We start from the raw sequence: 12,500 nt of genomic DNA, 5'->3' as shown, positions 1-12,500 counted from the left end.
AACTCCATATAATATTATGAGGATGTCGTCAGTGATATTAAGTATTCCTTCCAGTCCTTCTAGGGCTTGAATCACCCGTTTCTGGAAGATCTCGCTTGATGCTGATAGACCAGATGACCAAAAAATGACTGAATTTTTCAGGCATTTTTCCTCAAAACTTGCACTTCAAATACATAAATTTAATTCATTTAATGCTAACAAGACAATCCACCAATCCCACTATCCCAGTACTCTTCAGTAACTAAAATTATTACACTTTCATTCCATACTCACATCTTTTATACCTCATTCCTATTTACCTTTGCTAAATGTATCATACAGTTGATTGCCACTCATATTCAGAGCTTCAGAAGAGGTTAATTTGCTTGTGAATATATGGACTTTAGGGAAACCTGATTCATCTTCCTCAAGGCGAAATGTTTTGCGCCCAAGGCCATGTTGAAACAAACTTTCAGCTGTGAAAGTCTGAAGAAGCCGAGCATTAAATGAGAGCCTTTTTGCGGCAGAATCTAAATCACATGGGACACTGACCGGAGCATCAAATGACCCATCACTATCTGCACACTTCACATAAACCACACGGACAAGTCTGTTTCCAAAAATGAAAAAAGCACTTAATTAGCTCATGTATATCAATTGTTTCACTATTTAACAATTATCCTGCGAAATTGTGTGAAATATCACCTGATACTTATCTGATGAGGCCGTAGGCCAAGTGGGCTAAAATCAGGCGATATTTCACAAGATTGAGCAGGATAATTGTTTTATTATTCAGCACATTGATGACAAAGCACAATTTTCTACGTTTATTGGAAAAAAAAGCAGCAAAACACGAAATTATGTATATCGCAGGATATCTGTTGAGTATGCATGACGAATATTGAGCGCCCTATGACCACAATGTGTTGAATAATAAAATGTTCATGTAATAATTATCTTGAACAGAACCTTAATTCCATGTGACAATAGAAAGTAACATTATTTTAAACTCACCCAATATTTTGAACCAGGAAAAGTTTAAACTTACCTTGATAGTGACAGTGGTGTGTATGTTAATTTAAGTTCCAAAAAACTGATATCCTCTGAATCTGTCTCTTTCAAGTTTAATGATATTAAATTTTCTCCAATCGCCAAAGGGACCACCACCTTAAATCCTCCTTCTATAACTGGCCAACTCATTTCATGATCTTTGCATCTCACAAGCAAAGTTGACTCCTTTGGATTAGAGTGAACTGAACATTCGCTGGTTGACGTTGGTTCCAAAACTTGTACCTTGTAAGGCCTTCCTGACACAGAATTGTCAGATGTCTGCAGTGATGTCTCCTGGCCAGTTGTATTGGAGCCTTGATCCGTGATTGTTCCCGTCAACAAAACTAAAGGATGGCACACAACATCCCCTTGAATATAGTTTAGAATTCGAATGCCAGGTTTTTGGTCAACCAACTGCATTTTGGATTAATATACTTTTTACAAGTAACACATAATTCCAAATTTCTTGTACTCTGTGTGCAGGCCTGTTCGATGGGATCAACTTTCAGACGTCAGCCTTCCTAGAGTTAAAGCTCAAACAAGACTCAGATCTTTAGTGACGTGTCCAAGGCCACACGGTTTTTAATGGCGTAAAAATCGAGAATAATGTCCCGTTTCTAAGGAAATTCTGTGTAACTTAGTTTCCACCAATTGTTTCCGCCATATTTTTTTGTCAGTCCGGAGAGGAGGAATGGAACGAATCTCTCCAGTCCATTTGCGCTATATCACGTGATCAAAACACGTAGCATTCGCCATTTTGCATTTTGGTGCTGAGCGCTAAGCACGGCATCTGAGAGGTGTTACTTTCGCCAGTGAATTTTCGACTTCAAAGTCCCCACCAGGGACACGACTGCAATCGTGCAAGGGAGCATACGTTCCCTTGTTATCTTTTTGTTTATCTTCACTTCAAAACTACTCAACAACTTGAACTTTACGACAAAAAGCGCAGACCTGTCTCGTTGGTTTCAGTATGGCTTTCTGATTAGTTTGCGCCATGTTCATGCAAGAATTGGTAGAAAAAGTCTTTTCTCCGCTTGGAGTGAGCGTTTCTCCTGCCTTAGCCTTCAACTTAAAACTTCACAGAACAGAAATTTGGGCGGTGGATGACCGAGTCTGGACTCGAGAATATGGAGGGGAAAGCAACTGTTGTTCCCTCTGCGGTGAATGGGCGAGAACCGGGTAAGCTTGGCAAGTTTTGTACACTTTTGTACCACTAAACAATTTTTGTGTTTTTGTATAAGAGTGAAGTTGACAGTTCAGGCAAAAAGTCCTGTCTGTATCACATTAAGAAGAATCTTAATTACATTGGGTGGCATAAGGACACCACTGCAGAGGGGCCGTTATTTGTACACCTCAATTAACTTAATGAAGAAAAGACAATCGAAACGAACTATTTCTACTGTTCCTTTTCCTTTAATTTGATTAATGAATCAAGTTCAGGTTATTCAAATTTGTGTTGCATGAATTAAAACCAAGGGGTTGTCATGGTATTTTCCATTTTGACAGTTCGTAAACCTTGTTTTGAACAACTCAGCTTTCTCCAGCGAGGACAAAAATTTGCAGGTTTTTATAGGATTAAGGCGACAGGAAGATCAGATAGAAAACCCAAACAAAAATTAAACGTTTGGTAAGAATGATATCATACTGGTTATGCTCCCATCATTTTAGTATATTTGCTAAAAAACCCCATGGAAAACAGAAAATACGCAAATTGAAGCGTTTAATTTAGTACAAGTTGGGTAATTTTCTTTCTTTACTTCAGGACAGTTTACAACAAGGTAGGATAGTTCTCCTGACCAGTTGGTGTACACCATAAACTAGTTGAAATAATCACATGGTTATATATTTTGGTGCAAACATGTTGGTTTTCCTGTTCTTTAAGTGTCTATTGAAATCATACAAATGCAGTAGACTTCTTAGAACTTGAGAGATTCAACATATCAAAAGACAATTGTGCTTTGACACAATGGCACACTGCCTTTTTTGAGTTTTGTTTGTCATCACTTCTCTTCATTGTTATAGCACCAAAAAGTAAAGGGCAGTGGAAAGGAAGAAATAGAACTGGACGTAATAATAATTTTGGAAGATATCCTGGTCAGGAACATTACAGACAACAAAGAGACCCTTCTGACAGGAAGGATGGCCGGTACAGTCAGCCACAAAGATCAGGAACAGTTCCTGATCGAAGACCACCACCCAGAGGTCCTTTTAACAGGAATTTGGATTCTAGAAAGGTGTTTATTTCCCTTTATCGTGCTTTATTAATGTGACAACTAAGCTAATTTGACATCTGACGGCTTGGTGAATTTTCGGGTCAGAAGTCAAAAGATAAGAACTGTACGGTCTTGTTAAAGATTGTCTGTCGCATCTAGGATCTTGAGTTCTGTGTGTTCTGACGGTGTAATTTTAGTTTGCGCAGTTGTTTTGAGTTTTTTCCCTTTCTCATTTTGTTTCCTTCCATTCATACAGTCACTTTGACTGGTTCTTGGAATGGGAGCTCATAGTCACGTGGATTTGCCAGCCATGGGTCAGTTTTCTTTAGGTACTTCAGACACCCACCTTCTATTTGCACACAGTAACAAATAGCCGAGTAATGGTTACTTGTAATTTCTAAGGTTAAAAATTTTAACCACTTTTGCATAATATTATCCTTAGGGTACTAAAGTGGCAGCAGGTCAGGACAATCCAGTGATTGGTCCCCGTGCCGGGTCTAAAAAGTATGGCACTTCATTGAACCACCTGTTGAATTTCAAGTATGCCCCGAGGGAGAGGCCAGTAGTTTATCACTCCAGAAGTGGCAGTAAAAAATACACTCCATTTAATAAAGAACAGTTCATTCAAGCCAAGTAAGTCATTCTTTGTCTCTGCCAAGGTGTGTTATTCTAATAGGCTTTTTTAAAATAGCAAGTGCCATTGGCGTGGCATGGGTACATTGCTGGCAGTAGAGGTGGCATGGCCTAGTGGTTTTAGCCCCTAATAAACTTCACCTAATGAGGTGCACAGTCACTGAGTACTTTTGTGTAACATGGGGCTAAAATGACAATTTTGCTAAAAACTGATATAATTTGTTTCTTTTAGTTTATATATACTATCAAAGGTACAGTATATTAAGACAATTTTGAAAAATTCCCAGTACATATGGTCTCGAAAAAGAAATTTTTCTATTACCCACGATGCCCTGCAAGCAGGTGGGCGTGACTTTTCCTTTCATTTCTCTTAATTTTTGCAGTTTCTTTTTTCTTTTATCTTACACTTGCAGTTCATAAAAACCCTAAATATGTCCTGAATAATGGGCTGAAAATTTTGCATTATTTTCTCCCCCTGAGATTTATTGTGAAAAGGAACCCCCTTTATTGGAGAGGTTACCAAGCAGAGGAAGCACGTTTCTAGGCGACTTTTTAATGGCATTTGGAGGTTCTAGTTCTGCGTGCTCCCTTCTTCAGAAGTGACCCTCTGAAACATCCTAACAACCACAAGATGGAAGCATTTTCTTTCTGAATTGCTCAGAATGCAATTCATCGTGTCTGTTTTGTTCTTGGAAGCTGAAACTTGTACTGAGGAAAGATGAGCAACTGTCCATCTGAAAAATGACAGATCAATGCTGTTGTATAACCTTTTACTGGTAAGTATGTGTACCTATGAAATTAATTTGTTCCCAATCTACTGGGTGACATATCTTTTCCGTTTTCTTTAGCGTTTTTGCTTAGGGAGTTGACAAGCTTGATTTTTGTGAAACTTACCTTGTGGTTTGCAGTGAGTATATGCCCATTAAGCTTTTCTGTTTTGTTTCTTCTAGGCAGCCCCAGAACTGACCCAAATATGATTTTCTTCTACAGTCCAGCCAATATGGCTGCCAGTGTTACATCCACAGCCTTTGACAAAAAGAAGCTGTCCACTGCTTGCAACTTACTCTTACAAACGGACACTTGGTCGAGATTTGCCGCCAGATATTCTTTAAATAAGCACCTCGGATTTGTTTTGAGGGCTTAGATAGATCTTTGCTAACAAGTGTTCGAACTATGTTTTGCAGTGCTTCTGTTACATGTTACATCTACATTTTCACTAAGTTTCGAATTTATTATTTCATTATTTGGAATAAAAAAAGCTTGTTTTAAACTTCTAGCACTGTTTACATAGTCTTTGACATTAATTCTTTGATTTCAGCAAATATTACCATCGGCCTTACATGGGTGTAAATTTATTTTATTTCCCTATAGTGTACATGGTCACTGTGCACCTCATCACCACACACAACCCTTTCTCTCATAAGAGTGACACTTCTAGATTTTACTTGTCAATGGGGGTCAATAGCCCATTTCCGAGTTGCCGTTTGCTTCGGTTTCAAAGCGATTGTGGTGCACAACCACTCAAATGTAAATGATCGAGTGGTGTATTTTCATGCAAATCATTATCATTTGACTGGTTTAGCACCAAGACTCTTTTTTAACCAGAGGCAAACAGCAACTCGGAAATGGCCTATTCAGTGGTGGAAGGGGTAAAGAGCCTCGCAAAGTCAACTAAATCACAAACATTTAGAGGAGTAAAAGCAGACTGTTCCAAACCACTGGCTGGCTTCCTTAGTGAGGTACATTTGATGTACTTTTGCCTTAATAAATGATTCTGTGGAATATTTGAAAGCAGGATGGATAGTATAAAAAAGGGTCTTGGCAATGGCTTTGCGGTGTTAAAAGGGCAAACTTTATACTCCAAATCAGCAGGGCTCGAAATTGCGACCGATACGGTCGCCAATACGACTAAAACTTTTAACTTGGCGACTAAAAATTCGAGTGTAGTCGCCACTTTGGCGACTATGTTCCTTTGATAAATAAAACACTTAAGGTGAGAAACAATTTCCTTAGTCTCGTTTCTGCTTTTCTGCGAAAGGAAATGCAAATTAAGTCTGTTTACCTCTTTTTAAAAAACTTGAATCGCGACTTCTGTGAGGACATTACAGCGGCTTTTGCATGGTGATCGCGGGTGCAACATTTTGTTGAAAGGCTGCTGAATTTATAAGCGTTCTGTCGGACTGTCGTTCTGTCGCAGGTTCGGTTGCAAGGAAATGGCTTTCAAAGCACTTGCTTTGTTTCGCCATGTGCTCGATCAAGTGAGACAAGTCTACACCGGAAGGCATGAATTATTTTATCACAAGAGAAGGATACACTGAGCGATTAAATTCGTAATTTGCTGGTACTAAATGGCTATCCGCCATATTTGATTGATTTTTTTATGCCTTCGCATCGTACGATTTCTCGCGTGCGATGTGAGATATAGTTGTTCCTGGCCAAAGTAACCCTCAACTGTTCTTATTACTTTGTTTGTCATGCAGAAGTGTTCAGGTGGTGTTTTTTTCTTTCTTGTTTTCATGGTTTAAGTCATTCAAGATTGAGTATTTCAGTCTGTTCCACAACTGCAGCCACAATCTACCAGAAGCCGTTCAACAATACTAATGAAATGAGGCTGTAATCTGAGTTTCTGTTCTTGTACTAACTGGCGACTGTATTTTTGCATTTGGCGACCATTTTTTCTTTGATAGTTGCCAAAAGGCGACTTGGGATTTTTTTTTAATTTCGAGCCCTGATCAGTCAAATAGTCTGTTAACCCATTGACTCCTGGAGGTTCCTCATTAATGAGTAAAATCGTCTGGCGTTAGACAGAGAAGAAAAGCACATGTATGGCCAGTTTAGGGGTTAAAGGGTTAAAGTCCATTATAAATGGGGGAGTTGCTTCTAGGTCCTTGATGCATGATTTGCTTCAGTTAGGTAACTGTGCACATGCAGTGTACTTGACAAGGACTAGTGTAACACCAAAGGGTACTGACAGTTTCGTTTCTGTATCTCGTCAGCTTTCAGTTTGTAGTTCGTGACTCTGGTGATTATGCAGTTCATGCTATGGATCCTGATGTACTTGTGGAGTGGGATTCAATTGAGCAAGTGGTGAGTGTTTGAGCTAGGAACTGCAATGCTTTCCAGGCATGTTATCACTAATTCCTTAACAGGCCATCAAGGTTAATTAATTCCATAAAGAGATGTTTTACGTTTCAAATTCCATTTAAAGCCAATTAACAACACAGGTTTACAATACATCAAGCTACGAGTAAAAGTATGGTAACAACTGGTTTCATAATCCAAAAAAATGTCCTGTGTGGTCATGAGGTACTGTAACCATTGCCACACTATACATAACATACACATGCATGTACATGTATATTTATATATGTTGTGGTATTGTGTTTTGTTTTGGCTGTGGAGATCTAGATAATAATTTTGTCAACTGGAGCGAAAAGTTCCTACATGTACAGTGAACGGATTCTTCGGATTCCTTTGGGTGTGAGCCGTGGCGCTTTGACAGCCCATAATCTCAATTTTAATCAATGAATCAATGTGCATAGCAGTTTCAAAGAAATTTATTGTTTAATTTTAAGTTCATATTGGAGGGGAAGGATAAGACTTCATTTTTGTGCAATTTAGATATCTGATAGGGTACTGTAGCAGCAATTTAGAGGCAATTATATGTTCTTGAATATTAATTAGCTGGACCTCCAAATTTTGCAATGGACCCCCAAATATTTCAAGCAGGGGTCCAGAGGGACCCCTAAATATGAAAACCTGGATACATCTCTGCGCTGCTGTTTTAGTACCTCAGTGCCAGTAGCTAGTGGTGATTATTTACCAAGCTGCTTCATGGCTCAGTTAATATCCACCACTAGCCACCTTCACTTCAGTGAATAGTTGTTATTAATCCATCACAGAAAATTCACCCATTTATTTCTGTCAAAACAAAGAGTAATGTCAATGTGGAAATGGCCAATGATGATGTTTTTAGGTGCTGCACTCTCTTTCATTTGCTAATATTTTCATGAAATTTTATTTTACTGTTTTAGCGTATCTTCAGCCATGAAGTACCATCATGTCCAATCTGTTTGTACCCATCTGTGGCAGGTACACCTGCATGGTTCTTTATTACAATAGTATCAATAAATATTATAGGTTCATTGTTAAGTGTCTTCTAAGTCAAGACTGTTTAAAATATTTTTGTCAAGTCTAAGATTAAGATTTAGAACTATCAACATGAGCAGTACAATAATAATTATTATTATGTTTTTTAATTCTATGTGTAAAGCCAAGATTACACGGTGTGGTCACATCTACTGCTGGTCTTGTATTCTTCATTATCTAAGTTTGGTAAGTTTGACTCCCCAAGGGTTTCCGATTTAATCTGATGTGTGCTTTGTCTCTATATTGATGGTCTCACTGGTCCACTTTCTTATGCAAGGGTCCATTTTTGTCTCATTAGACTGACAAATCGTGGCACAAGTGCCCCATTTGTTATGAAGCTGTCCACAAAAAGGATTTAAAAAGGTATGTGCAAATGGTTTTTGCTTGTTTAATGTGAGCAATCCTAAAGAGCATGAGTACTTTACTCAGTGTGATAACCATCTACATGTAATTGCTTATGAGATTTTTTACTTGTCTGTTTTTTATAATAGTGTGGTTGCCCTGGAGTCACACCCGTTTTCAGTCGGAGACACCATCACTATGAGGCTGATGAAAAGAGCTAAGGTACATGAAATAAAGGTCAATCAAACAAAATTTAGTTTTTAAAAAAACCACATCTGCCTTTTAATATACAAAGTGTTCTTCATGTCATTAAATGAGATGATTTTCCAAGTTTGGCGGGTAGATCATTTACGTCCAAATCTTGTGTCTCTTCTAGCCCAAGCTGGCATTGTGTAGTTGTAATCCTTCATTTGTTTTGACTTTTCCTGTGCTTGCAAATCCAGTAGTTTTCCACCTTGCCATTAACATTGCTCTGTGTTGGGAACATCTAGGAGGCTGTGTGGTTCAGTGGTTTGAGCGTTGGGTTTGCATGCTGTTCCCCTGGGTTCAAATAGTGTTCTAATACCTGGTTTGGATTTGTTTCGGGTTGTCCCGCATTCACAAACAATGAACTGGTTGCCTCCTGCCAGTTAGGCTTCTTAATCATGTTTCTGTTAAGTTTGAATTGTTTCTTTCAGATTATTAAAATGTGGGGTGCCTGTAAACTACACTGTAGCGTCATAGCTACCGTAATTTCCGGGCAATTACCCGCGGGTAATGTGTTAATATTTCCGCAAACAGTTGTTGGTGCGGGTTATAGGAAGGTGCGGGTAATGTGATCATTTTTAAATCTTCCGGTATAGTTTTAAAACCGTAAGTGGGGAAAAAATATAAAAGTCATTAATGAAACTGTTCCTAAAAACTTTGTATTGCCTTATTTATCTCCCTTTAATTGCATAATAGACTTACATGCTCTCGATGAGAACCAATGCAAATTGAAAATATATCTATTCAACAAATATCGTTGGCAATCAAAATCGTTTATCACAGATGTGATCTTACTTTCTTACTTTGCTCATTTCCAGGGGTTTCAATAGAAGCCGGTTACCGGCGGTATACCGCCGACTGCTTTGCCTCACACCGCCGGCTAGTTTGACTTGATTTTCACTAAAAATGCTATCATAAACTTGTCAAACTGCCGCCTTCAATGGGCTATGATGGACGGTTATTTCAGAAGTTATTGAAACCCTTGCATTTCACAGCTTCTTTCTTTGTTTAGTTGAAAATAAAAACATTATTCACCAACTGGAATAATAAACTCAAAACAAAAGAATAAAAATGTGAAATAGCAGGCTTTAAAATTCACACAAAAACTGATTGATGCCGACATGTTTCATTTCATGGCGCTGCTGCCGCCACATAATTAATATGACGCGCATAAGAGGTGATTGTCGGCACGTATGTAAACAAACATTCACGGACAAAATTTTAAAACACCAGAACATTCGCTGCATGAGTAAAATATTCCTAGGAAGCACTGCCTTGAGGTAGAGAGTATTTTCCCCTTTCAAGCGATTTGTTAGAGTCTCAAAGTTATTTAAGTTAAGCTATTTAAGCTCAAAGTTATTACTCGTGCAGATAATTTTGTAAGTTCACGAATTTCTTTTGTTTTTGGGTGCGGGTTATCTGCTAGTGCGGGTAATCTGTTGAAATTTTTTTCTTGTTATTGCAAAAAATGACTGTTGCGGGTAATGTACCGCGCGGGTAATCGCCCGGAAATTACGGTAAGTGCACTTTCACTCTAAACAAAACATTCACATTTTTTTTAAGTTTTATTTTACATCTTAATGCAAGCTGGTCACTTCATTGTCAATAATATTGTGGTTTTGTTGTCTGCTTCAACTTGCCTGGTTCTTTGTAGCAGGTTTTGGCCGTTTAACGCAAAACTGGTAGTGTACATTTTCATGTGAAAAATCATAATTTTTGTGTTCTTATGAAATCTTCAAAACTGACCCTTTTCATCAAGGATGTTGTATTTACTTTGGTAGTGGTTTGTCAGATATGTGCCCAGGTTATAGCTTCTGTGGGAAGGATTGCTAGTGTGTCCAGTCTCTTCACTGTATAATTAGGCCTTTGTGCTCTGTCCACTGGCACCCAACCTCCATTTTAAGATGCAATTAAAATATTAATTTTACACACACAAAAAGAGAAAATTAATGAATAAGTGCCATTGATTTGTGTTTCAGAACTCTCTACTGGTGATGCCAAAAGCTCAGTGGAATGACAGGGAATTCAAACCATTTGGAATTAATGGTATATTGAAACCATTTTCACCTTAAAGTTTCAACCTGTTATTTGTTATGACTGTGATCCAGTTTACTAAGCATTGTTTAATAATCATTCTTATGGCTCAGATAAAGAGAAAACATGTTATGCTAAACTTCTACTGGCTTCCCAGGAGGACGTTTTGAAACAGGTGATGGTTTGGTTGATGTAGTAGTTATGAACTTAGGAATGACTTGTGTGATCTCAGTGGAACCTCAGTTTAATGGAACTGGCAATTTTGGTTAGTTATGTTGGGTTTCTTTTGCACAGGTGTTACTGTAAGAGGGATTAAGAAATTAAAGAATATTGGACATTGTTATTTAGAGGCTTGTTAAATTAATGTTCCACTTTACTGCACTATACTTAACATTAAAATGTTACCCGTAATTACTAAATTCCCCTTATGTGTAAGGTATTTGCTTTGCAAAAGCATATTATTAGAACAGTTTTCAATGAAATCAATAATAATAATAATAATGATAATGATATTATTATAATTGTTGTTGAGTTAATGCTTTTTTATTGCTTTTTCCCAGGCTTATAATTTGTATAAGAGGGTTTAAGGAATTTAAGACCCAACACCTAAGACCCCTGGTAAACAGTGGAAATTATGGGAAAGAAAGCCAGGAAAACTTACCACTAGTCAGAGATTTGGGGTGCTGGTTGTTGTCTGCATGGTTTAATTTAAACAGACACAACACCATGACACGCTTGCATGTTGTGTGACAGAAAAAAAAACCCTTTGACATTCGGACATTCATCAATGCTTACTTTAACATTGGCACGGAAACTAAAGATAGGGTCTTTCGAATAACGATTAAAACCTATTTCAGTCCCCTATCAGACATAATAATTAGATTGACCATCTGTTTAGTTTCGGTGACAAAAACTAATCATCGACGATTTTCTGTCACACAACATGCAAGCCTGTCATGGCGTTGTGTCTTTTTTAAATTAAACCATGTAGACAACATCCAGCGCCCAAATCTCTGACTAGTGGTACAGTAAGCAGGGATGGCACTAGGGTTTTTCAATCTGGGTCCTGGGACCCCCATGTTCGGCCAAATTGGGGTCCCAAGCATTTTTGGGGGGTCCCAAAATCTTGGTGACCCTCTGCTTATGAGAAAAAGAGAGTAACCAACTTGGAATTAATATTGACGCATATGCATAGGACTGGCCAACAAAGGCTTTTTCTAGAGCCGTTACATTCATTCCTGGACAAGAACTCTGTTAATGAAAGAGCACCCTTTTCAAGGGTTTACGCATCACTGGTTTCCTCCCTTAGGAGCAACGAACAGTGACGTCTTTTGCTCAACGTTTGCAGTCCGTGATTTGCAGAGTACATTCCTCTGAAGAGGACCGCAGAAGGCAGCCGAAAATTTAGTTTTAACCTTTTTATACATGTATGTTTTAAACCCCATTTCTTAGAACTTCAATTATGATCACAGATCGCTCCAACAGTTTTACAAACAACAGAATATACTGACAAATCAAAGCAAGTTGTGTGAGTTATTTAAGTCAGTGCCTTGCGTCCTGGGACGCATTAAAATTTCGATGATGCATTTTTTGGATTTTATTTGCGTAAAAATGCACGATTTCTGCGTTAACGTGATCCCTGGTAAGTTTTCCTGGGTTTCACATAGTTTCCACGGCTTACAAGGGGTCTTAATTTTTTTTCAACGAAAACTAAGACCCCAAGGTCTTTGGTCTTAGGTCTTAGTTTTTGAGGGTCTTAGTTTTTCATAACACCCTACAGTATATATAGTGTCAGTTGCATATTTTTGGTTTCTTCTTCGGTGATCGACCAAATTGACTTTGTACCAAATCAAT

The 12,500-nt window shown here is 38.1% G+C and overlaps 2 protein-coding genes across 2 annotated transcripts in view; one reads left to right on the top strand and one right to left on the bottom strand.

Moving 5' to 3' along the window:
• The window catches only part of LOC138045952 (uncharacterized), an 11,425-nt gene extending 9,707 nt beyond the window's left edge, over positions 1-1,718 (bottom strand). Inside the window, exons 1-2 of the mRNA XM_068892595.1 lie at positions 1,028-1,718; positions 300-589 (exon numbers count right to left, since the gene is read on the bottom strand). Coding sequence (XP_068748696.1) covers positions 300-589; positions 1,028-1,449 — 712 coding nt within the window. The 5' untranslated portion in view covers positions 1,450-1,718. The remainder of the gene's footprint in view (positions 1-299; positions 590-1,027) is intronic.
• Positions 1,719-1,780: 62 nt separating this feature from the next.
• Positions 1,781-12,500, top strand: part of LOC138045950 (E3 ubiquitin-protein ligase RNF10-like) — a 26,438-nt gene continuing 15,718 nt past the window's right edge. Inside the window, exons 1-10 of the mRNA XM_068892593.1 lie at positions 1,781-2,208; positions 3,052-3,263; positions 3,685-3,875; positions 6,872-6,962; positions 7,910-7,967; positions 8,149-8,210; positions 8,323-8,387; positions 8,516-8,588; positions 10,592-10,658; positions 10,760-10,821. Coding sequence (XP_068748694.1) covers positions 2,133-2,208; positions 3,052-3,263; positions 3,685-3,875; positions 6,872-6,962; positions 7,910-7,967; positions 8,149-8,210; positions 8,323-8,387; positions 8,516-8,588; positions 10,592-10,658; positions 10,760-10,821 — 957 coding nt within the window. The 5' untranslated portion in view covers positions 1,781-2,132. The remainder of the gene's footprint in view (positions 2,209-3,051; positions 3,264-3,684; positions 3,876-6,871; positions 6,963-7,909; positions 7,968-8,148; positions 8,211-8,322; positions 8,388-8,515; positions 8,589-10,591; positions 10,659-10,759; positions 10,822-12,500) is intronic.

Source organism: Montipora capricornis, chromosome 4, assembly GCF_036669925.1.
Source record: "Montipora capricornis isolate CH-2021 chromosome 4, ASM3666992v2, whole genome shotgun sequence".
In the NCBI taxonomy this organism is placed as follows: domain Eukaryota; kingdom Metazoa; phylum Cnidaria; class Anthozoa; order Scleractinia; family Acroporidae; genus Montipora; species Montipora capricornis.
Note: the sequence above shows the minus strand (reverse complement) of the source record. Positions and strands in the feature narration are given on the sequence as shown.